Source organism: Nipponia nippon, unplaced genomic scaffold (genome assembly GCF_047370975.1).
Source record: "Nipponia nippon isolate SJK-2023a ecotype South Korea unplaced genomic scaffold, ASM4737097v1 scaffold_19, whole genome shotgun sequence".
NCBI lineage: Eukaryota > Metazoa > Chordata > Aves > Pelecaniformes > Threskiornithidae > Nipponia > Nipponia nippon.
The window spans coordinates 2,686,523-2,711,389 of NW_028262335.1; the positions used below are offsets into that span (position 1 = coordinate 2,686,523).

At 49.4% G+C, this 24,867-nt stretch overlaps 1 protein-coding gene across 1 annotated transcript; it reads left to right on the forward strand.

The window, feature by feature from the left end:
- The first annotated feature begins 3,051 nt into the window (after window positions 1-3,051).
- On the forward strand, window positions 3,052-5,674 carry LOC148056013 (uncharacterized). Its single transcript, XM_087755347.1, has 2 exons — window positions 3,052-3,133; window positions 3,757-5,674. The coding sequence occupies exon 2, from the start codon at window positions 3,961-3,963 to the stop codon at window positions 4,876-4,878; it is 918 nt and encodes a 305-aa protein (XP_087611473.1). The 5' UTR covers window positions 3,052-3,133; window positions 3,757-3,960; the 3' UTR covers window positions 4,879-5,674.
- The last annotated feature ends 19,193 nt before the right edge of the window (window positions 5,675-24,867 follow it).

Consider the following 24,867-nt stretch of genomic DNA (forward strand, 5'->3'; position numbering starts at 1 on the left):
CGCAAGGCGGCCGCCTCGGTCTCGTCCTCTGCCGCGGCGGCGGCGGCGGCGGCGGCGCGGGGCGGCCGGCGTGCGCGGCGAGGGCCGCGGCTGCAGCGGCAGGGCCCAGCCGGGGCGGCAGGTTCTCCCCGGCGCCGTGGAGGTTGCGGGCCGGAGCGCCGGGTGGCAGGCGCGTCGTGGCCTCGGCCGGGCGGCCCCGGCGCCGGGTTCGGCGTCGCTCCGCGTCCGTGGCTGCCAGGCCTGCGCCGCAGCGGCGTGACCCGTTGCGCCCGGGAGGCGGCCGCAGGGACCTGGCCGTGGGTTGTTGCGGGAGCTGCGGCCGGAAGGGGGGCCGAGGAGGTCGGTGGCGACGCGCGTGGCTGGTGGTCAGGGAGCGGGGCGGGAGCGGGTGGGTCTGCAGCCCGGAGACGGAGCGTCGGCCTGCCCGCGGGTGGCCGTCGGGTGTTTGGGAGGAGGCCGGGCCGGGCGGGGGGCAGGGGCGGCCGGCGCAGGGATGGCCCGCCAGAGCGCCCCCTCGGTAGCCTGGCAGAGGTGCTGTCCTCAACGCCCGCGAGGCCAAGTCGTGCGTTCGAGCTCGGCCCCGGGGGTCTCGGGCTCTCGGGGCGTCGCGCTCGCTTCGCCCGTCGACGTGCCCGTGCCCGTGCGCTTCCGGGAGCGGCTGGAGGAGCGGCGGGAAGGTCGGGCCCGGGCTCCGGGATCGGGTCGGCACGGGGGACTCGGCCCGGGGAGGACGGGGGCGCGGGGGCAGCCAGGGACGGAGCGGCGGCGGCAGCGCGTCCGCAGCGCCGGCCAAGAGGGGCAAGGACCGTGTCGCGCTGGCGCCGGGTTTGTGCCGAAGCGAGGGTTCCTCGGCGAGCGTTGCGAAGATGCGGCGGTCTTCCTGGGCAGGCCTCTGGAGGCGCGTCGTCGAGAGAGGAGCGAGCACGCCGAGCGGTCGGTCGCGTTGTCGTCCGCGCAGTAGCCCGCAGCCTCTCAGGCGACGGGGCTTTTGCCGCACCCGTCGCCTCGGTATTTCGTGCTCCGCAGACGCGTACGGAGGCCGTAGTCGCGACGCTGTCGGAGCCCTCGGAGCGGCCCCAGAGAGCGAGCGAGCCCCAGAAATCCTCCCTTCCACCCCGGGCGGCGCCAAAGGCGCCCGGCCTGGTAGTGCTGCGTGGAGTCGCGCAGTGCCCTTGCAGGGAGGCGGGCGCCAGCTCCCTCCCTGCTCTTTGTGGTTTTCCGTGGGCACGTGCGGCGCGTGGGGCGCAGCGTCCGGGAACGGTCGTCTCGGGGTAGCGGGCCGGGTCGTCTCCGGGGTGAAGCAGGTCCGCCGTCGGCACGGCCCGGGCCGTGGCGTGCCCCACGGGGCCGAGGCGGCGGTCGTAGAGTCCGGCGGGGTCGTCGGCGGAGGGCGGCGCGGAGAGGAGGGCGCGTCGACGAGGCGCCGCGTCGCAGGGGCGCCCGGGGGAAGAGCCGCGGGCGGCGGCCGGGGAAGTGCGGCGGCGCGGTCGCGACGGCGCCGAGCGGGATGGAGGCCTTGGAGCCTGCCGGGAGCGAGGCTGTCGCTTCCTGGAGGCGGGAGCCGAGAGCGGCGAGGGGTGCGACGGGCAGCCGTCGCGGCGCTTCCGGGTGCGCGTCCCGCTTGGCCCTTGCGGCGGCGGGTCGGAGCGGGCGTGGCGGGACCGTGCCTTCCCCCTTCCCCCCCCCCCCCCCCCCCGGGCCGCGTGACGGCGGCGCGGCCGCGCGACGGTGCGCGGTCCTCCCGTGTCACCCGGCTGGCGCGCTGCGGTTCTTTGCAGGGGAGCCTCTGACTCGGCGAGGGCCGTGTGGCCGGCCGGCTGGGCGAGGGAGGTGGCTGGGGGCCGCCGCCTCGCCGGGGCGGCCCCTCTCCCCGGCCGTCACCCCGGCCGGCTAAGCAGGCGCCGCGCCAGGCCGCTCCGGAAGGTGCCGCGCAGGGAAGGTGCGGGCGCTGCTGCGGGAGGACGCTGGCCGGTCGGGTGCGCGGGGGTGGGAGCTGCTGGCCCGGAGCCCCCCGGGACGTCCGCTGGGGTGGAGGCGTTCTCGGTGACGACGGTGCGGTCCGGCTTTGGTGGGCGAGAGTCCCCAGGTGAGAGGGCGGGGCCTCGCGCCCCGTGCGGCCCGGTTCCCCGAGCGGCAGGTGTGGCGGAGGCCCCTGCGTCCTTTAGGGCTGTCCCTGGAGGTCCGAAGGTGCCCCGGCAGCGGCTCCCAGTGGGCAGAGGCAGTCCTGTGTGCCAGCTCCCGGCGCCGCCTGCGGCGGGAGCAGAGGGGCCGCCGTGCGGGTCGGGGCCCCGCCGGGTGGCCAGAGTCCGCCCGCCCGCCTGCCCTGTAGCGGGGCGTCCTGCGTGTTGCGGGGGCTGGGAGTTTCGGTCTCGGGTCACGAAGGAAGCGCGTTCCCTTGAGGGGCAGGCAGGCCATTCCGCTGCGGCCGCACAAGCGGGGCAGGTGTGCCCCTCGCCCCGAAGCAGCACTTTTTTTTTTTCCTCCCTAGTACGAGCAGGCCCGAGGAGAGCCTCTGCACCTGCCCGCCTCAGGCTCCCCGTAACCCAAGAGCGCCGTACCGCGAAGGGAGCGCAGGATCCATCCAGAGTACCCGGGGGTCTAGCCCGGAGCCAAGGAAGTCGTGGAAGTGAGTGAGCGAGTGGCAAGGACCGAGCAGTCCGGACGGAAACGGCCACAACGGTTGCGGCCGTCTGTGGGGTACGCTGAGAAGTGCCCGTCAAGCACCAGGGTGGCGTCGCACGTCCTGCCTCCTCCGGAACCTGCGGGGGTGCCGCGTGGGGGGGGAGCGGCCCGGGGGCCGCGCTCCTCCCGCCGCGTCGGGTCTGGAGCGGCCGCGCGGCGGCCCGGGCTCCAGGGGCGGCCGTGACAGGGAGCCGTTGGCAAGGCCCGAAAGTAAGTCAGTCAGTCAGTGGCGAGCAAGGGGGGGGGGGGGGGGGGGCGTTGCGCAGAAGCCCAGCGGGGCCAGCCGCGGCCAGTCGCGCGGGCCTTCTGGCCGGCGCGAGCCCGATGCGGAGCTCCCGGGAGAAGGTGTCTGAAGGAGAGGGTGCGGAGCGCCCGAGGGCTGTGCGCCCTAGGAGGAGGAGTCGGCGTGCCGTCCCGCAAGCGGTGCCAAGCGGCCTTACCGGGGTCGCAGGTGAGTCTCGGGCAGAGCCCCGCCGGTCGGGAAGCGGCGCGCTGGAGCCGGGGCGCCGGGGCGCGCCGGCGGCGGCGGCGGCGGCGGCGGCCGGGGACGCCGCCGCGGAGCCGACGGCGCGGGGTGCGCGGGGTGCGCGGGGGCCCGGCGCAGCGGGACGGGAGTCCGCGCGGGAGCGGGGGCGTCCGGGCGCCGAGGTGCCCGCGGGGGTGGCGCGGCGGCCGCGGCGCTGCCCTGGCGCCGGGGGCGGCGGGGCCGCGGGCGCGCAGGCTCCGGGGGCTTTGAATGGCGCGCGGCCGGGCGGGGCCGGGGGGGCGCAGCTGGCAGCCATCGGCCCGCCCCGCCCCGCCCCGCCGGGGGAGGAGGAGGAGGAGGAGGAGCGGGAGGAGGCGGGGGCGGGCGGCGGTTGTCGGTTGCAGGGGCCGGGGGCGCGGCGCGGGGCGCGCGGGGAGCGGCCGGTCGCCCCTGTCGCCGCCGCGGCGCCTCTCGGGGGCGGCGGCCAGGGGTGACAGTATCCCAAAGGAAAGAAGAAGAAGAAGAAGAAGACCCGCCACCCCCCCCCCTGCTCCCTAAGACCTCTTTCTTTCTGTAAGGTGACAATACTGTATTTTCTGCTCCAAAAGGCAGCACATTGGAGGTGTCAGACTTCTGAAGTCGAAGAAGGCACTGGAAGAAGAAAGAAGAAGAAGAAGAAGGAGTTGAGGTGCTATCCGCCCAAAAACATCAGCTTCTTCTCCTTGCGTTTTCCTGCCGCCTTCTTCTTCATCTGGAGGATTGCTAATGGTGGTGAAGTGCAAGTGCAAGCTGTTAATTGTTGCCCGTCCCTGATGGCACAGACAGAGTTAATTGCCGAGGTTGGTGCCGAGGCAGGTGAGAAGGGGTCACAAACAGGGGAAAAGAAGTGCTGTAGCCAGAGAGAAGCGGAGAATGCTGAGCGAAGCCATCCTCCAAACCGTTGTCCACAAAGGAAACAGAGGTGCCTTCTGATCGCCTGTACTGTGCCAACCAGGATGCCCTTTATGTGGAGAAGACAGGCAGGCGCTGCGGTAGGTCTCGGGACTGCTGCGCGGCCGCCAAGGGAAGGTCAGGTGCTGGTGGATGGGGGTCGGCCGGAGCGCACGGCGCCTTTGGAAGCGGTGCTGCAGTACTCGCCCTGTTCCCCTTCGCCCGGAACGCCGCGGAGGGACGCTGCCCGGGGAAACCCCGGTCGGCCACGGCTCTCGAGAGCGACGGCCGCAACAGGCCTCCGCTCTTTTTCATCTGTAGGCGTCGCTCGCCGGCCGACAAGCGCATCTGGCCGCTCCTCCAGCAGCGGGACGTGCCTTTCCGACGCGCGCAAGCCGACACGCGTCGCGGGGGTTCTTTTGAGGCGCCGTCGCGGACTGACGGTAGGGAACAGGGTCCGGAGCAGCTGTCGGGCAGGGGACCCTGCCCGACACACGGGTATGCTGTCCAGGTGGAGTCGAGGACCGGGAGCGGTCAGAGTCTCCCGGGCGTGGGCCGACGCGGGAAGGCGCGGTGGCCGCTGTCGCGTCCCGCTGCGTGGCGGACGAGGCGCCCGTGACATCCTCCCCGCGCGTGCGTCGTCAACGCGCCGTAGGAGACGGCCGTGGATGCGAAGGTCGGACCGCAGCCTCTGCGCTGGGAAGAGGCAGACGTTGCGCTACCAACCGTGGGCCCTCGCCATCTCGGGTACTGGCAACCGCAGCCCTTGGCCGGGACTGTGGGACACGGCCTTGCGGTAGTGCATTTCTCGAGACGCGGTCAAAAGGCTTGGCGACGTCGGCGGAAAACTCTGTCTCTCCTCTCGTGTCCTGCCGTCTCGACGCGAGTGGTTTGTTTAGAAGCGGCTGTCTCGGGAAAGCCTAAGCGGCGTGCGCCACTCGCCTGGAGGAAGACGCCGACGCGGCGCCGCGGCCGGGGTGCGGGGTTTACCGCCGTCGACACGGGGCGAGGCCTTTGTCCAGTCCCGGCAGTCACGCTCCGGGACTGCCGCAGAGCGCCTCCGCCTTGGCACGGGAACCCTGGCGCGTGACGGGACCACGGACGGGCGTGGGATGCGGTGTCACCAAAGTGCCAGTGCCGACGAGGGGACAGCGGTCTGCTGTCCTTCGGTATCCTCCGGACGGGCTCCTCGTGTGAGCTCCTCCTGCTAGGGTAGCCCTAGGGGTTCCCCTCCTAGGGGGAGTCGTGGGGAGTAGGCGTCTCTGGCCTCGCGCTGCCGGGTGACGGACCGGCACGGCACGGCAAGACGCAGCATCGCCAGCAGCGACTCGGCGGGCAGCGACGAGGAGAGCCCGACGCTAGTCACGGCCCCGGCCTCTGGGGGGGCAACAGAGAGAGTGCGAAAGAAGTCTCTCCCGGAAGGGAGAGGTCCGCAGCCGGAACGCTGTTGCCGACGGCCCTGTTTCTGCGACCAAGACCGACTGTTGCACTAGGGAAGGTGCTGAGGAACGTGCCCACGTGCTAAGCCGTAGTGGATCTCGAGAGCTGGGTACAGCCGAGAGCTCTCGGAGGTGACAAGGAACAAGCATGTGTCTGCAGGACAACTTGGCTAGAAACCTGTGAGAGTAAAGGACTCTAAAAAGTGGTTTACTTACAGTAAACCACTTTAGTAAAGTAAAGTAGCCAAAGGTAAACTTTTTGCTTTGCTTTTACTTTAGTAAAGTGCAGTACTGCACTTTAAAAAGTGGTTTACTGTAAGTAAACCACTTTTCTTTACAGTAAACTTTTTGCTTTACTTTACCTTTGGCTACTTTTGCTTTACTTTACTAAAGTAAAAGCAAAGTCCTTTAAAGAAAAGTAAAGCAAAAGTAGCCAAAGGTAAAGTAAAGTCCTTTAAAGAAAAGTAAAGCAAAAGTAGCCAAAGGTAAAGTAAAGTGGTTTACTGTAAGTAAACCACTTGTTAAAGTGCAGTACTGCACTTTAGAGTCCTTTTAAGTGGTTTAGTACAGAAAATTACTCTTTAAAGGACTTTACTAAAGTAAAAGCAAAGCAAAAAGTTTACTGTAAAGAAAGTAAAGGACTCTTTCTTTTTCTTTTTGCTTTTCAAGTAAAAGTGGTTTAAAAAGTAAAAGTAAAAGAAAAAGAAAAGGACTTTACTTTTACTTTAAAGAACGTAAAGTCCTTTTACTGTAAAAGTAAAAGAAAAGTCAAGTAAAGTAAAAGTAAAGAAAAGCAAAAAGTACTGTAAGTAAGTACTGCACTTTATTTTTCTTTTAAAGGACTCTACTTTTACTTTACTGTTTAAAGTAGACAAAAGTTTAAAGTAAACCACTTGTACCTTTCTTTTTAAACTACCTTTAAAGTAAAGTGCAGTACTTACTTACAGTACTTTTTGCTTTTCTTTACTTTTACTTTACTTTACGTTCTTTAAAGTAAAAGTAAAGTGGTTTACTGTACTAAAAGGTAAACTTTACTGTTTAAAGTAGACAAAAGTTTAAAGTGGTTTAGAGTCCTTTATTTTACTTTAGTAAAGTGGTTTAAAGTACAGTACTGTAACTTTACCTTTTAAGGTACAGTAATTTACCTTTGGCTACTTTACCTTTAAACAGTAAAGTGGTTTAAAGAAAAGCAGTGGTTTAAAGCAAAAGTACAGTACTGTACTGTAAAGTAAAGAAAAAGTTTAAAAGTGGTTTACTTTTACTTTAAACCACTTTTTACTTTTTGCTTTTCTTTAAAGTACTGCACTTTTCTTTTAAACCACTGTAAAAGTACTTTAAAGTACTTTTAAGTCCTTTAGTAAAGTAAAGTGGTTTTAAGTCAAGTGGTTTACTGTAACTTTAATTTAAAGCAAAAGTAAACAGTAAAGTAAAAGTAGCCAAAGGTAAAGTGGTTTACTGTAACTTTACTTTCTGAAAGTACTGCACTTTACAGTACTTTTACTTTACTTGTCTACTTAAAGTAAAACTTACTTTTTACTTTTCTTTAGTACTTACTTTACTTTTACTTTACTTTACTGTTACTGTACTTACTTCTTTATGTACTTTAAAGTACTGTACTTTAAAGTAAAGTAAACTTTACTTTACAGTACTGCACTTTTACTTGAAAAGTACAGTACTTTACTAAAGTAAACCACTTTTCAAATAAAAGAAAAGCAAAAAGTACTGTAAAGAAAAGCAAAAAGCAAAAAGTACTTTTACTTTTTTTTCTTTACTTTTACTTACTTTCCTAAAGTAAAAGTACTTTTTGCTTTTTGCTTTTCTTTACAGTACTTTTTGCTTTTCTTTTATTTGAAAAGTGGTTTACTTTTCAAGTAAAAGTACAGTACTTTACTTTACTGTACTGAAAAGTAAAGTACTTTAGTAAAGTAAAAGTAAAGTAAAGCAAAAAGTAAAGTACTGTACTTACTTCTTTAGTAAAGTAAAAGTAAAGTCAGACAAGTAAAAGTAACTGTACTGTAAAGTACTGTACTTTAAAGTACTGTACTGAAAAGAAAAGTAAAAGTACTGTACTTTACAGTATAGTAATGTACTTTACTGTTAAAGTACTTTTCTTTTCAGTACAGTACTTTACTTAATGTACATAAAGTGCAGTACTGAAAAGAAAGTGCAGTACTTTACTTTCTGAAAGTAAAGAAAAGTACTGCACTTTACTTTTTACTGAAGTACATTACTGTTAAAGTGCAGTACATTACAGTACAGTACTTTTACTTTTACTTGTCTGACTTTTAAAGTACTGCACTTTCTTTTCAGTACTGCACTTTAAGTACTGCACTTAAAGAAGTAAGTAAAGTAAAGCAAAAAGTAAAGTAGACAAGTACTTTAGTAAAGTAAAGTACTGTACTGTAAAGTGCAGTACTTAAAGTGCAGTACTTTACTTTCAGAAAGTAAAGTACTTTCTTTTCAGTACTGCACTTTACTTTTACTTTTACTTAAGTACTTTTTTACTTTAAAAGTAAAAGTACTGCACTTTACTTTCTGAAAGTAAAGTACTTTAACAGTACTGTACTTTAAAAGTAAAAGTAAAGAAAAGTCAGACTAGTAAAGTACTTTACTAAAGTAAAAGAAAAAGTACTGCACTTTCAGAAAGTAAAGTACTTTACTTACTTCTTTAGTACAGTAATTTAACTGTACTGTAAAGTAAAAAAGTAGACAAGTACTTTAGTAAAGAAAAGTACTGCACTTTTTCTTTTACTTTTACTTTAGTAAAGAAAAGTACTGCACTTTTTCTTTTACTTTTACTTTAGTAAAGAAAAGTACTGCACTTTTAGTAAAGTACTGCACTTTAGTAAAGTAGACAAGTACTTTAGTAAAGTACTGCACTGTAACAGTAAAGTACTGCACTTTCTTTTCAGTACTGCACTTAAAGTGCAGTACTTTTCTTTACAGTACAGTACTTTACTGTTACAGTGCAGTACTTTCAGAAAGTAAAGTAAAAGTGCAGTACTTAAAGAAGTAAGTACTGTACTTTCAGAAAGTAACAGTAAAGTACTTTAACAGTACTTTACAGTACAGTACTTTTACCTGTACAGTAAAAAGTAAAGTACTTTACTAAAGTAGACAAGTACTTTAAAAGTAAAGTACTGCACTTTTACTTTTACTTGTCTGACTTTACTGTTAAAGTACTTTACAGTAAAGTGCAGTACTTTACTGTTAAAGAAAAGTAAAGTGCAGTACTTAAAGTACTGCACTTTTACTTTACTTTTTACTGTAAAGTACTTTACAGTACAGTACTGTAAAGTGCAGTACTTTTCTTTAACAGTAAAGTACTTTTAAAGTAAAAGTACTTTAAAAGTAAAGTAAAAGTACAGTAACAGTAAAGTAAAAGTACAGTAACAGTAAAGTAACAGTAAAGTAATTGAAGTACAGTACTGTACTTCAATTACTTTTACAGTACTGTACTTTTACTTTCTTAAAGTAAAGTAAAAAGTAAAATAAAAGTACTTTTACTTTTACTTTTACTTTACTTTTAAACTACTTTATGTACTGCACTTTACAAGTAAAAGTAAAGCAAAAAATAAAGAAAAGTACTGCACTTTAAAGAAAAGTAAAGGTAAACCACTTTACTAAAAGTACTGCACTTTACTTTTCTTTTCTTTTACTTTTACTTTTAAAGTGGTTTACCTTTAAAGTAACAGTACTTTTACTTTACTTTTTGCTTTTCTTTAAAGAAAAGTGCAGTACTTTAAAAGTACTTTTACTTTTTACTTTTACTTTACTTTAAGGTAAAGAAAAGTACTTTACAGTACTGTAAAAGTACTTTACTTTCTGAAAGTACAGTACTGTACTGTAAAGTGCAGTACTTTTACTTTTAAAGTACAGGTAAAAGTAAAAGTACTTTTCTTTAAAAGTAAAAGTAAACTACTTTACTAATATACTTTACTGTAAAGTGCAGTACTTTTAAAGAAGTAAGTACTGTACTTTCAGAAAGTAACAGTAAAGTGCAGTACTTTACTTTTACTTTTCTTTTCAGTACAGTACTTTACTTTCTGAAAGTAAAGTACTTTACTTACTTCTTTAAGTGCAGTACTTTACTTTCGGAAAGTACAGTACTTACTTCTTTACAGTAGTAAAGTAAAAGTAAAGTACAAGTAAAAGTAAAAGTAAAAAGTAGTTTAAAGTACAGTACTGCACTTAACAGTAAAAGTAAAGTAAAACTTTACTTTTACTGTAAAAGTAAAGTACTTTAAAGTACTTTACCAGTAAAGTACTTAAATAAAGTAAAAGAAGTAAGTTTAAAGTACTTTTCTTTAAAAGTACTTTACCTTTACTTTAACAGTAAACTTACTTCTTTTTCTTTTACTTGTCTGACTTTTACTTTTCTTTTCAGTAAAGTACTTTTACTAAGTCAGACAAGTAAAAGTACTTTCTTTTACTTTAAAGTACTTTTCTTTAAAAGTGCAGTACTTTTGTTTAACAGTAAAGTACGTAAAGTAAAAGAAAGTACTTTTACTTGTCTGACTTAGTAAAAGTACCTTACTGAAAAGAAAAGTAAAAGTCAGACAAGTAAAAGAAAAAGAAGTAAGTTTACTGTTAAAGTAAAGGTAAAGTACTTTAAAACTTTCTTTTACTTGTCTGACTTTACTGTTAAACAAAAGTACTGCACTTTTAAAGAAAAGTACTTTAAAGTACGTAAAGTCAGACAAGTAAAAGAAAGTTTTAAAGTACTTTACCTTTACTTTAACAGTAAACTTACTTCTTTTTCTTTTACTTGTCTGACTTTTACTTGTCTGACTTAGTAAAAGTACTTTACTGAAAAGAAAAGTAAAAGTACTTTCTTTTACTTTACGTACTTTACTGTTAAACAAAAGTACTGCACTTTTACTTTAAACTACTTTTACTTTTACTTTAAGTACTTTACTGGTAAAGTACTTTAAACTACTTTAAAATAAAGTAAAAGAAGTAAGTTTAAACTACTTTTTACTTTTACTTTTACTTGTACTTTACTTTTACTTTACTACTGTAAAGAAGTAAGTACTGTACTTTCCGAAAGTAAAGTACTGCACTTAAAGAAGTAAGTAAAGTACTTTTCTTTAAAAGTAAAAGTAAAAGAAAAGAAAAGTACTTTAAAGAAAAGTAAAAAGTACTTTAAAGAAAAGTACTGCACTTTAAAGAAAAGTAAAAAGTACTTTTACTTTTCTTTAAAGTGCAGTACTTTTCTTTACTTTAAAGTACTTTTAAAAGTAAAAGTAAAAGTACTTTAAAAGAAGTAAGTAAAGTACTTTACTTTACTTTTACTTTAAAGAAAACTACTTTAAAGTAAAGTAAAGAAAAGTTAAAGTACTTTTACTTTACTTTAAAGTGCAGTACTTTTCTTTAAAGTACTTTTTACTTTTCTTTAAAGTGCAGTACTTTACAAGTAAAAGAAAGTAGTTTACAGTAAAGTACTTTTACTTTACTTTAAAGTAAAGTAAAAGTAAGTACTTTACAAGTACTTTACTTACTTTAAAGTAAAAGTACTTTTACTTTATTTACTTTACTTTTACTTTTCTTTAAAGAAAAGTAAAAGTAAAACTAAAAGTACTTTTACTTGTCTGACTTTTCTTTAAACTTTTAAACTACTTTACTTACTACTTTTACTTTAAAAGTAAAAGTAAAGTATAAAGTACTTACTGTAAACTAAAGTAAAGTTTAAAGTACTTTTAAGTAAAGAAAAGTCAGACAAGTAAAAGAAAGTACTTTTCTTTAAAGTAAAGTTTAAAAGTAAAAGTAAAAGTACTTTTACTTTTAAGTAAAGTAAAAGTGCAGTACTTTTACTTTTTACTTACAGTAAAGTACTTTTCTTTACTGTAAAAGTAAAGTACTTTTTACTGTAAAGTATAAAGTACTTTTACAGTACTGTAAAGTAAAAGTACTTTCTTTTACTTGTCTGACTTTAAAACTTACTTCTTTTAAGAAAAGTAAAAAGTACTTTTAAGTACTTTTAAACTTTAAAAGTAAAGTAGTTTACTTGTAAAAAGTAAAGTAAAAGAAAAGTAAAGTACTTTTTACTGTAAAGTATAAAGTACTTTACAGTACTGTAAAAGAAAAGTACTTTTCTTTACTGTTTACTTTTAAAGTAAAAGTACTTTACTTTTAAACTTTACTTTTTACAAGTAAACTACTTTACTTACTTCTTTTAAAGAAAAGTAAAAGTACTTTAAAAGTAAAGTAAAAGTAAAAGTAAAAAGTAAGTTAAAAGAAGTAAGTAAAGTACTTTAAAGTACTTTAAAAGTAAAGTACTTTTCTTTAAACTTTTAAAGTAATTTAAAGTAAAGTAAAGTACTTTAAACTACTTTTCTTTTACTTTAAAGTACTTAAAAGTACAAGTTTAAAAGTTTAAAAGTAAAAGTAGTTTACTGTAAGTAAGTACAGTACTTAAAGTACTTTTACTTTTACTTTACTTACTTCTTTTAAAGAAAAGTAAAAGTACTTTAAAAGTAAAGTACTTTAAAAGTACTTTAAAGTACTTTTACTTAAGTAAAGGTAAAGTAAACTTACTTCACTTTTACTTTAAAGGTAAAGTAAAAGTAAAGTACTTAACTTTAAAGTAAAGGAAAAGTTACTTTAGTTTACAGTACAGTACTGTACTTTAAAAGTTACTTTACTTTTCTTTACTGTCAAAGTACTTTCCTTAAACTACTTTAAAGTACAGTACTTTAAAGAAAAGTAAAAAGTAAAGTAACTTTTACTTTGAACTTACTTCTTTTTACTTTTCTTTAAAGTGCAGTACTTTAAAGTAAAAGTAAAGTACTTTAAAGTGCAGTACTTTTACTTTAAAGTACAAGTTTAAAAGTTTAAAAGTGCAGTACTGTACTGTACTTTTAAAGTACTTTACAGTACAGTAAACCACTTTACCTTTAAAGTAAAAGTGAAGTAAGTTTACTTTACTGTAAAAGTAAAAGCAAAGTACTTTTACTTATTTTCTTTTAAGTAATTACTTTAAGTACTTTACTTTTACTTTAAAGTTAAGTACTTTACCTTTACTTAAGTAAAAGTAAAAGAAAAGTAAAGTAATTTACTGTAAGAGAACTTTAAAGTAAAAAGTAAAAAGTAAAAGTAAAAGTAAAAGTAAAGTACAGTACTTGTAAAGTACTTTTTACTTTAAAAGTAAAGTACTTCACTTACTTAAGGTAAAAAGTAAAGTAAGACAAGTAGTTTGCTTTTACTTGCTTTTACTTAAGCACAAAGTACTTTGTGCTTAAGTAAAAGCAAGTAAAAGCAAAGTAAAAAGTACTGTACTTAACTTTTACTTTTTACTGAAAGTTAGGCAAAAAGTAGTTTTACTTTTTTCTTTAAGAAAGTAAAAGTAAATTACTTACACTTTTAAGTAAAGTACTTTAACTACTTTACTTTACTGTAAAGTAAACCAGTTTTAAGTCCTTTAAAGTAAAGTAGTTAAAGTAGTTAAAGTAAAGTACAGTAAGTACTGTACTTAAAGTAAAGCAAAAGTACTTAAAGGTAAAAGTAAAAGAAAAGAAGTTAGGGTAGTTTAAGTAAAAGTACTTTACTTTTTACTGTAAAACTACTTTAAATAAAGTAAACGAAAAGTAAAGCAAAAGTAAAAAGTGGTTTACTATACTTTACTTTCTTTTACTTTACTTTACTTTTACTTTACTGTACTAAAGTAGTTAAAGTAAAGTAGACAAGTAATTAAAGTAAAAAAGAAAGAACTTTTAAAGTCCTTTCTTTCTTTACTTTACTTTTACTTTTTGCTTTACAGTAAACTACTTTCAAGTGGTTTACTTTACCTTAAGGTAAAAACTAAAACTGTCTACACTACTTTACTTTATTTTGCTTTACTGTACTGTACTTGAAGAAAGTAGCTTTCTTTTACTTTTCTTTAAAGTAAAACCACTTTTCTTAAAGTAGTTAAAGTAAACTAAAGTGCAGTACTGTACTTTAAAGTAAAGAAAAAGTACTTTTCTTTAAGTAAAGAAGTTAAAAGTTATTGTCTACTTTAAAAGTAAGGGTAAAAGAAAACTACTTTAAGTACTTGTCTACTTACTTTTTACTTTTCTTTTAAGTAAAGTAGTGTAGACAGTTTTAGTTTTTACCTTAAGGTAAAGTAAACCACTTGAAAGTAGTTTACTGTAAAGCAAAAAGTAAAAGAAAGCTACTTTCTTCAAGTACAGTACAGTAAAGCAAAATAAAGTAAAGTGGTTTACTTAAAAGTACTGTACTGTACTTTTCAAGTAAGGTAAAGAAAAGTAGTTAAAAGTAAAGTAAAAACTCCTTTACTGAAAAAGTACAGTAAAGAAAAGAAAAGTAAAGTAAAGTAAAGTAAAAGTAGAAGTGCAGTACTTTTTACTTTTACTTAGGTAAGTAAAAGTGGTTTACTTTTTACTTTTAAGTGGTTTACTGTAAAGAACTTTTCTTTAAACTACTTTACTTGTCTTTCTTTACAGTAAAGAAAGTAAACTAAAGTACAGTACAGTACTTTACTTTAGTTACTTACTTTTTCTTTACTTTAAGAAGTACAGTACTTTACTGTAAAGTACAAGAAAAGAAAAGTAAAAGGTAAAGTGGTTTACAGTACAGTAAAAGTAAAGTACTGTACTGTACTTTCTTTACTGTAAAGAAAGACAAGTAAAGTAGTTTAAAGTAAACTAAAGAAAAGTTCTTTACAGTAAACCACTTAAAAGTAAAAAGTAAACCACTTTTACTTACCTAAGTAAAACTCCTTTACTGAAAAACTACTTTACTTTACTTTTCTTTACTTTTACTTACTACTTCTTTTCTTTACCTTAAAGTAAAAAGAAACTACTTGAAAGTAGTTACTTTACTGTAAAAGTAAGGTAAAGTACTTTCAAGTAGTTTAAGTGTAAGTACAGTACCTACTTTTTCTTTACTTACTTAAAGAAAAGAAGTTTACAGTAAAAGTAAATTACTTACAGTAAAAAGTACAGTACTGTACTGTAAAGAAAAGAAAAGAAAACTTTCTTTACAGTAAAGAAGTACTGTACTTTACTGTAAAAGTACAGTCCAGTACTGTAAAGTAAAAGAAAGTAGTTAAACTCCTTCACTTTACTTTACAGCAGGTTTCTGTTCTTACTTTTACCTTACTTAAGTAAAAAAGTACAGTACAAGTAAGCCCAGTAAAGTAAAAAAGTACTTAAAGTAAAGTAGTTTCACTTTTACTTTACTGTAAAGAAAAGTAATTTACAGTAAAGTAAAACTACTTTACTGTAAAGCAGTTTACAGTAAAGTTTTCTTTACAGTACTTTCTTTCTTTAAAGAAAGTACAGTACAAGTACTTTTACTTTTACTGTACTGTAAACCACTTTACCTTTTACTTTTCTTTTCTTGTACTTTACTTTTAGTTTACTTAAACTTACTTACAAGTCCTTTCTTTAACTACTGTAAAGTAAAAGTAAAGTCAGACAAGTAAAAGTGGTTTACAGTAAAGAAAAAGTACAGTAAAGAAAGTAGTTACTTTACTTTAGTTCCTTTACTTGTCTGACTTTACAGTACTTTACAGTACTTACTTACTTTTCTTTAAAAGTAGTTTACAGTAACATTACAGTGCTGTACTTAGTTAGGTAGACAAGTAACTACTTTACAGTACTGTAAACTGCTTTAGTTTCTTTTACTTGTCTACTTTCTTTTACTTTCTTTACTTGTCTGTACTTGTCTACTTACTTTACTGTAGTTCCTTTAAGTACAGTCTTTACTTTGACTTACTTACTTCTTGTACTTTCAAGTACATTACTGTACTTTACAGTACAGTACTTTTCTTTTCTTTTACTTTAAACTACTTGAAAGTAAAGTAGTTACTTGTCTACCTAACTAAGTACAGCACTGTAATGTTACTGTAAACTACTTTTAAAGAAAAGTAAGTAAGTACTGTAAAGTACTGTAAAGTACTTAGAAAACTTCTTTGACTTTTACTTTTACAGTACTGTAACCTACAGTAAAGAAAAAGTAAACTGCTTTAGTTTCTTTACTGTAAACTTCTTTACTTTTCTTTTACTTTACAGTACTGTACTTAGTAAAGTACTTACTTACTGTACTAAGTAAGTAACTAAAGTACAGTAAAGAAAAAGAAAACTTACTTAGAAAAGTACAGTAAACTGCTTTACTTTCAACTTCTTTAAAGAAGTTTACTGTACTTTTACTGTACTGTAAAGTAAAGCAGTTTTATTTTTTACTTTTCTTTTTCTTTAAGAAAAACTGCTTTACTTTTACTTTTACTTTACTTTCTTTCCTTCAACTTCTTTACTGTTACAGTACTTACTTAGTAAAGCAGTTTACTTTACTTTACAGTAAACTGCTTTACTTTTACTGTACTGTACTTTTGCTGTACAGTAGTTTCTAAAGTACTGTGCAGTTAAAGAAAAAGGAAACTGCTTTAAAGAAGTTGAAAGTATAGTAAAGTAAAGTAAGTACAGTAAAGAAAAAGAAAGTAGTTTACTTTACTTTAGTTTCTTTTACTTTGCTTTACACTATTTTCTTTTAAGTAAATTTAAAGTAAAAGTAATTTACTTACTTAGTAAAGTAAGAAAGAAAGTACTTGAAAGTAAAGTAAAGCAAAGTAAAAGTAAAAGTAATTTACTTACTTAGTACAGTACTTTTCTTAAAGAAAATAAACTACTGTAAAGTAAAGTAAAAGTAAAGACAGGAAACTAAAGAAAAAGAAACTCTCTACTACTTTACTTTACTAAGTACAGTACTTTTCTTTACTGTACAGTAAAAGTACAGTACTTTTTTACTTTACGTTTACAGTACTTGAAACTGTTATAAAGCAGTTTACAGTAGTTTACTTTACTGTACTGTAAAGTAAAAGTAAGTACAGTAGTTTTTACGTTACAGTACTTTTACTTTACAGTAAAAGTATAAGTATAAGTAAAAGTAAAGTAAGAAAGTACTTTAAGAAAGTACTTTACTTTAAAGAAAGTACTGTAAACTAAAGTAAGTTTTTCTTTCTTTCTTTACTTTTTCTTTACTTTACTGTAGTTGACTTTCTTTACCTTACTTACTTTAGAAACTGCTTTACTTTTTCTTTACTTTACTGTAGTTGACTTTCTTTACCTTACTTACTTTAGAAACTGCTTTACTTTTTCTTTTAAAAGTAACAGTACTGTCTTTTACTTTTTCTTTCTTTTTCTTGAAAGAATAGTACTGTAAACTAACTTTACTTGCAAGTAACAGTAATTTACTTGCTGTACTGTAACAGTAAGTTTGCCACGTACAACCTCTATCCTAGGATAGATCTTACGCCACGAAACCAAAACAAGTTCTGCCTTACTGTTGCCCTCAGTGGGCAAGCAAGACAGGACTGTAAAGGTGACCAACACCCACAGGAGGACCGGGTAATAGCTGTCCCCTCGGCTCCGGGAGAAACCCTCCCCACTTGTACAACCCTTGAGGTCACCGGGCACCTACCTCGGTAGAGAGCGCGAGGACCACACCTGCGTACGGGAGGAGGACGGGTTGTTGGCGCTGCGCTCGTCCAGCGCCTACCCCTGCGCCGCACTGTCCCGCCCTACGCACGCCGCGGCGCTCGGACGAACGTTGGCGGCGCCCGAGGTCCTCGCCTCCAGAGCGCGGCGTTCCCGCAGAACGCACCCGCCGCTCGCTGCCTTGGACCCGTGTCCGGACACGGGTCCGTAGGCTTGGGGCCTTGGCAAACCCGGCACAGGGTGCTCCCGTAAAGGTCCTGCCAGCAGAACGGCTAGGGTCCCGAACCGCCACGCCTCCGCGGCACGCGACGGGCCTTCCCGCGGGTCAGCGTTCGGTCCCGCTTCGTAGCGGCGGTGCCCGCTAGCACCGAGCCGTCCCTAAAAGACTGCGGCGGCGCTCCCGGGTATTCCCCACGTAGGTCTTCCTTACAGACGGCCCAGTGCGGTACTCTGGCCGCTCAAGGGGGATCCGGATCCCCCAAGAAGAGGGGGAGATGCGGCCGACTGTCGTGGCGCTCTGCGTCTGGGAAGGCCTCTGCCCCGCTTCGGAAGCCTCGCTGCCGGGTTTCGGCGCCTTTCAGGCTCTGCCGCTCGTCCTCGGGCGCAAAGACGGTGCTCGGAATCTGGGAAAGGCACCGAGGCAGTCGGCAAGCTCTTCCTCTCCATCCCGAGACGGTGACTCCGCACGCCTGACTGTCGGACACGCGGGTGTCCAGGGGAACGCCTGGCATTTCTTCCTCGGGCGGCTGACGCGGACTGCTGCGAGACAAACCTTGCATGCTCCTCGAAACCTCACTGCCAAGCTTTCACAGAACTCTCCCCCTCCCTTACAGAGCATTCGGAAGCAAGGTTCCCACCGCTGCGGAGGTCTGTCTTTTGGGTTACCGGCGTACCTGGAAAAAGCCCTGCAGGGGCAAACAAACACAGACGCCTCTACGTGTCTTAGTCCTGTCAGACTTACTTACTTACGAAAGGACTCAAAAGGACGGAATCTCTGCCTCGTTCCAAGGACCACAGGGTACACTCTGTAAAAACAGACCTGGGAGTACTGTAAAGGTCGACTGTTAGAAGTGGTTACAGAGGGCACCCTGTTAAAGGTCTCTGAACACGTGGTTAGGCTTTGTTTTGTAGGAACAGTTTTGGTAAAGGCGTTTTCCCCGAAGAACTCGGAGGAACGCCAGGGAGGATTGAAGGAACAAACACCTGCACGCCAGACGAAGGATGCGGTAGAGACCTTGACATCTTTTCACAGGCTACCCTGAAAAAGACATATTCCTTCCAGATTTTCAAAGGCTTCAGTACCTTTACCTGTTAGCGTTGCCCCAAAAGACTACACGGTACAAAGTACCTTTACCGGTACGAACAGGTCTTCCTGTAGCAGGTACAATGCCTACATCTGCAACTTAAAGCCAGAGAGGATGTAAGAGATTCCTTTATGTCTGTAAAAGTCTGACCACGTGGTTAGAACAGGGCTTTCCATTGCCAGGGTAGACTGCGAAAATGCCTACAAAACACCGGCAAACCACCAGAGGGACGCGTTACAGTCTCAACGGTTCTGCGATTGAAAGCAGTCTGTCTTACCGAAAACCATGCGCTCACCCAGAAGGTAGTGGCTTACTGCAGGCAAAACGCCGAGGCAACGGTCAGACCTTCCTCCAAAGGACGGGTTGGCAAGAGAGGATCTCCGACTTCACTTCTGCGGCTTCTCGTGGCAGGCGACGGTTGCGCTCGGGGTCCGACCCCCCCTCCTTCTGGTCTCCGCCGGCAATCCCGCCTGGGGCTAGCGGAGCCCACGCTGCAGGGGGGACCGGTGCCGGCAAGTCTCGCAAACCTCGAGGCCCTTTCCTTCCGAAAGCAAGGGTTCCGCTCCGGCACCAGCGCCGTGGCTGCGCCCAGTCCCTGCCATCTAGCCCGGCATTCCAACAAAGGCCTACCCCACAGTACTGCCCAGTCGACTCCTCCTACGACGACGCGCCTACAGAGGCCAACCGCTCCGGAGCGGGTTCCGCTCGGGCGCGGACACCAACCGCGCACGCGGACGGCTTCCGAGCCTCGCCGTCCTCCTGGCGAGCCTTTCTGTTTCCTCTCCTCTCCTCTCCACCACGTTAGGCTCCTCCCGGGACTTGTGCCGCGCCGCGACAGGTGCCTTGTTCACCGCGTAGCAAACCTCCTGCCACACGAGCGCCGTTGGCACACCTGCCGTGCAAGGTGCCGTGGGAAAACACCTCGGCACCAACGGCCAGCGGTAGCTTTCCGGCCAACTGTCAGGCTACAGACTTTCCATTGCTCGCACAAGGACAGACTGCAAACGCGCCTTTCTGTAGGAGACTAACTTACTGGAAAAAGCGAGCGGGCCTAGGCCCGCTCGCTTTTTCCAGTAAGTTAAAGTTAGTTACCTTCCGTTGGTCTCTCTCTCTCTCTCTCTCTCTCTCTCTCTCTCTCTCTCTCTCTCTCTTTGCATCCGCCTAGTCTTTGCAAGACTGCAGCGCAGTTCGCTGTCCTGTCACGCTTGCTTACAGACTCTCTGCCAAGCGAGCGTCGGGACGCGGCAGACAAGAGGCAGAGCTCGCTAACTACCTCGGTCGGGAAGCGGAGAGTCACCCCAGGTACTCGCTCCAAAGGCCCCCCGAGCAGTGCCCGCCGCCGCCTTCGCTGGGCCCTCGCTCCTTCCCGAGGCACGCGTCCTTTGGCCAGCACGCGTCGCGCTGCCACCGACACCGAGACCGCACGGTCACGTGCCTCCTCTCCTCCCCACAGCAGGCAGTGCCGGGGAGGAGGAGGAGGAGGAGGAGGCGGCGGCGGCACGTGACCGTCAGGTCCCGGTGCCGGTAACGCAGACCGCCAGGGCTGGCCAGCAGCCGCTCCTCCGCAAGGAGCGAGGGCCCGCGAAGGCGGCGGCGGGTACTCGCTCGGGGGGCCTTTCCCCACGTAACCCGTCCTCGCGGCTTCCGGTTACGCAGCCTTCGCGGTTCCCGAACGCCTCTCCACGCAGACGGTACGGTCTGAGAAGCCTGAGGGCCAGTACAAAAAGAGGGGCCTGCGTCCGGTTGCCTGCCTGTCAGGAGGACAGGGACGGACGCAGCCTACTGCGCAGCTCGACGCCGCTGAAAGCTCACGAGACGCTGACGGTCTCGTCCAGGTCCGGACGCTGGCGTAGGCTGCGTCCGTCCCTGTCCTCCTGACAGGCAGGCAACCGGACGCAGGCCCCTCTTTTTGTACTGGCCCTCAGGCTTCGCACACCCTACGGTACCGCCAAGCACCTCTCAACCCTCTCCACACACGGCTTCTCCCACCTCATCCGCTCCGCCTTCCCACAAGGCCCAAGGCGTCTCCCACGGCTCACGGTGCCTCCGCCACCCCCGCTGGCACAGCACAGCGCACCGCTCTCTCCGACCAACGACGACCAACCGCGCACACCCACGAGCCTCCTCCCGACCGCGCCGCCGCCTGCCAACTGCCTGCGCCGCCGCTCCGACGCTAGGCTGCAACTCCCCAGCGGACGCAGCAGCGGCAGCAGCGGCGGCGGCAGCGGGAGACTCGTTGCGCTCGGGGGGAGCACTCCAAAGAACAGGAAGGAGCTGCGGGCGGCGCCTCGAGGGCGAGGGCACGCCGCCACGCCGCCACCGCGTCTCCCTCGGGGCTGCCCTTCCCCGCGCCGCTCCTCGCGAGGTCGGCAGCCCTCCCCGAGGCGGGAGGCCTCGGAAAGGGCGCCTCCCCCACCGTGCGCTGCACGTCTCCCTGCCACGGCAGCCGGGCGGTTGGCCTCGGGCGCTGCGCGACCTTGCCGGCCTGCGGCGCCGCTGCCGCCTCCTCCGGCCTTCCAGGCGGCTCCAGAGGCGGGCCCTGGCCTACGCTCCGCGCCTCGGAGGCCGTCGCGTCGGCGCGGGACCCGACGCTCGACAGCCGCGCGCAGAGGCGGCGCGGGCCGCGGCCTGGCCGCGCCGCCGCCTTTGCCCTCACGGGCGCGGGAGGCACGGCGCCCCGCGCGCCACCGCGCCCTCGGTCCCTCGGCGCTCCGGCGGGCGGGGACCGCAAAAGACGCGCGGCCTTTCACGGCGCTCCGGCGAGGCCGACTCGACGAGGCTGTCGGAGAAAAGACCCGCACGCAGGACGCCGTCGCCTTGCCGAGTCCTTCCAAGGGAACGTTGACGCACGTAAGGCGAGGACTTTGGCGGGCTAGACCGAAACACCCGTAACGCTACGTCTAAAGTCACGGTGCGCTGCGGTCTGGCTGTTGCGTTCCGGACAAAAAAAGTCTTAGCACGCCTCCAACTGCACCCGACACGTTTCTTTTTTTTTTTCCCCACGCGCTGGCTGAGGTCCTACGCAAGACTTCTTTTGGGTGGTCAGGTTGTGAAAGACTCGGGTGGTCAAGCCACAGATGGCCCCTAAGGGTTAGAAGTGGCAGGAAACCTGCCAAAAAAAGTCTTTCCAAGAAAAACCCTTACAGCCTCACGCTGAAGTTCCATCTCGGCTGTACTCGCCCTTACAGCGCGAGGTCGTCCTTCCTATAAGGCGTCCTGCTACACCAGTACTCCCGAGAGTCGCAACCTCGCCCGCTCCCTCTTTGCCTCGGCCAGGCTCGTGACGTCCGCTTACAGACCCGCCTCCGACCTCCCGCGCGCTACGGGCTTCTCGCCCAAAGTCCGCACCTCCAAACGCCTCCGAGGACTAACGGCCTTCCCGGGGTGGCGGGTCCCGTCGTTTTCCCCAGCCTCCTCGGACCCACGGCCACGGTCCAGACTCCTCGCGACGCTGCTTGCGTGCGCGATCGCGCCGCGTCGCCGCCACGTCCGAGGCTCGCGGAGGTCCCGCGCTCCGGACTCGGACCGCTTCCGGACCTCACGCGAACAGCTTGCCGACTCCGTGGCGCCGCGCCGTGCGGCCTGGGCCCTGCCCTCGCCGTGCCTTCCTAGCGGCGCCGTCAGGACCGCAAAGGCTTTACGTACGCCCGACGCTACCGCGGCGACGCTTTCCACGCGAGAGCTACGTGGCCCGACGCTACCGGTACGGCGGTACGCTCCCGCGCCCGCACCTCAGCCAGCGTTGACCGTCACACTAAGACACCGGCTCGGTGCGCGTCTCCAAAGCGCTTCGGTACAGAGCGTGCGCCGCAGGCTGCTTTCCACGCTTTGCCGCCTCGGTCGCGCCACGAGGGAGGACTTCGACGCCTTCGGGCAAGCGTGACGGCGCCGTCCGCTGCAAACGACTTGGCGCGCCTCCGGGCTGCCTACGCGCCCCCTAGACCGCCGCTCTGCCACGCGACACGGGCGCGCTTGACACCTTCACGACCGTCGCGCTCGTATGCGCTTTGACGCGGTAGGCGCGCCTTTCCCTACGGAAACGCGGGCGGGCACCAAAGCCACCGCAAACGCGACGCCTTCCTCGGGCCCGCGGCGCGCATCGCGTTTCACCTGTCACGCGTGCCGTTGGAACGCGCCGTTACGCCTGCCCCGGCCCCGACCCGGCCCGTAAGCCTCTTAGGCGACAACGCGCAGCCTCACGCTCGCCCTTCCAAGGCCCCCCGCGAGCGTCCCTTTGACGGCGCCGCTCCACGGCCGCGTTGGACGCCTGCTCCAGTCTAGACAGCGGCTTACACAGAGGGCGACAAGACTCCCAGCTGCTCTCTCGGAAAGAGCCCCGCCGCCTCGACGCGCTTCTTTTGGGCTCCGACGAGTCCGCCGCCGCGGCACGCGTTCAGCGTCGCCTCTGCCGCGGCCGCGACTTCAGTCGAACGCCGCAAACCTTACGAGCGCCCGTTTTTACTAACGCGCTGCCAAGAGCGGCAGCACGAGCCCGCGCAGCTTCCCAGCTAACAGTCCGCCTACGCCTGGGGGGGTTTACGCATATCTTTCTTGCTAGCTTCCGCACTGGGAGGCTTCCCGCTCTCAACTGTCTAACCATACCTTACAAACTGCACAGCGCTTTGCACTTTCCGTTGCCACCCGGGAAGCGGTCCCGTAGGGTCCGCGAGTTCCCCGGTGGAAGCGTCGTACCGTTGCGAGCGTTTCCGCTTCTGCGCGGCACACGGCGCAGGGTAACCGTGCGGGCCTTGGGAAAAGGGGCGCCGGCACGGAAGGCACGGGGTAAGGCAGCTACTGACGGGTGAAGGGGCCTGGCTGGGTTCCCGGACGAGGGTACCTGTGTACCTGCCTGTAGCCTGTGGAACTGAAAGTTCGCCGAAGGCTAAAGCGTTTCACCGTTTCAGTTTCAGTGCTAAGTTCCGCTTCCACAGGCTACAGTCACTGGAAACCCTCGTCCGGGAACCCAGCCAGTACCCTTCACCCGTCAGTAGCTGCCTTACCCCGTGCCTTCCGTGCCGGCGCCCCTTTTCCCAAGGCCCGCACGGTTACCCTGCGCCGTGTGCCGCGCAGAAGCGGAAACGCTCGCAACGGTACGACGCTTCCACCGGGGAACTCGCGGACCCTACGGGACCGCTTCCCGGGTGGCAACGGAAAGTGCCGACTCCGGACACCGACCCTTTCCGGCTCCAAAACTCCACAGGTTACAGGCCGACCGGCTGACTGCAGCGCGCGGCAAACACGTTAGGCGTTGGGCCGCGTAGGGAAACCGCTCGGAGAAAGGCAGAGGTTCCGTCCGTTACGAGGCCCCTTCTGCCGGCACTGCCGGCACAGCTCGCGCTCCAGACCTGCTACAACCTACGCTTTCCAAGGGTTACAGTCGGTCGCTGTCCGCCTACGTGGAGCAGCCGACAAGGCAGAGTTTACACTTCTCAACCCACGCTCGCGCTGGAAGCCCTCGGGTAACGCTTCCAAAGGCGGCGACCCGCTTCTCCCTCGCCCCCCTTACAGTACCCTGACGACAAACCCTCTTACCCCTTCTCACAAACCTTTTTAGGCGCTCCTACGCAGTAACCGCTCAGCGCCTCCTTTTACACGCTTCACCTTGGACGCGACCCCCGCCTGGTACGCAGCTTTACACCTATAACCCCGTCATTGTCATTGCACGGGCATCGTTGCAACGGCAATACTTTGCAAACCGAAGCGCGTGTTCCTGTTAGAGCACAGCACAAACGCTTGGCCCTACACGGCAGCTCACGGACCAGGCTACGGCACCGATCCCAAACCTCACTCTTGGCCCTAAACCTGTTCTTCACCACCTTTTCCAAGCACGGCGATCACCTCGCTACCGGGACGAGCCGCAGAACGGTATCCAAAGTATAGCCTTCCGTTGCCTTCCCTTTACGCCTTCCTTTTAGGAGCCTAAGCTGTTGCAGACTTTGAGCGTACGCCTACCCACGCGGGAGGCGTTAGACCCCCCCCCCCCCCCCCCCCCCGCGTCAGGCGTGGGCTCCAGACCGGCAGGGCCGTGGCCCCTTTGCGGAGGTGACTGTCTCCCCCCCCCCCTCAGCCTCGACCGACGCGGCGGGCGGGGAGGCCGCCACCGTTTGCGGGGCCACGCTCTCGCCGCGAGCCCCCGCGTCGCGCATCCCGGCGCGGCCCACGGGAACGCCTACCGTGTCTGGCACGGGCTGCGGCGTCACAGGCGTGTTGGTAACACGTTGGAGCCTTTCCTTTACAAACGTGCCTGTACCGGCGCTCCCCGTGCTACTGCATTTCCCTCGGGACCCTTTCCAGACACAGAAGGCGTTCCCGTGGGCCACCTCGCGAATCCGCGATGCGGGGGCTCGCCGCGAGACCGTGGCCCCGCAAACGGTGGCGGCCTCCCCGCCCGCCGCGTCGGTCGAGGCTGGGGGGGGGGCGGTCGCCTCTCCAAAGGGGCCACGGCCCTGCCCGTCTAGAGCCCACGCCTGACGCCGGGGGGGGGCTAACGCCTCCCGGGGGGGGGGGGGGGGGGGGGATGGTGTCGGCGTACGCTCTGTTAAACTTCTAAGCGTTGCTCTCAACCCGCCTAACCTCCACCTTAATCTCACACTTTACAACACGGTTCG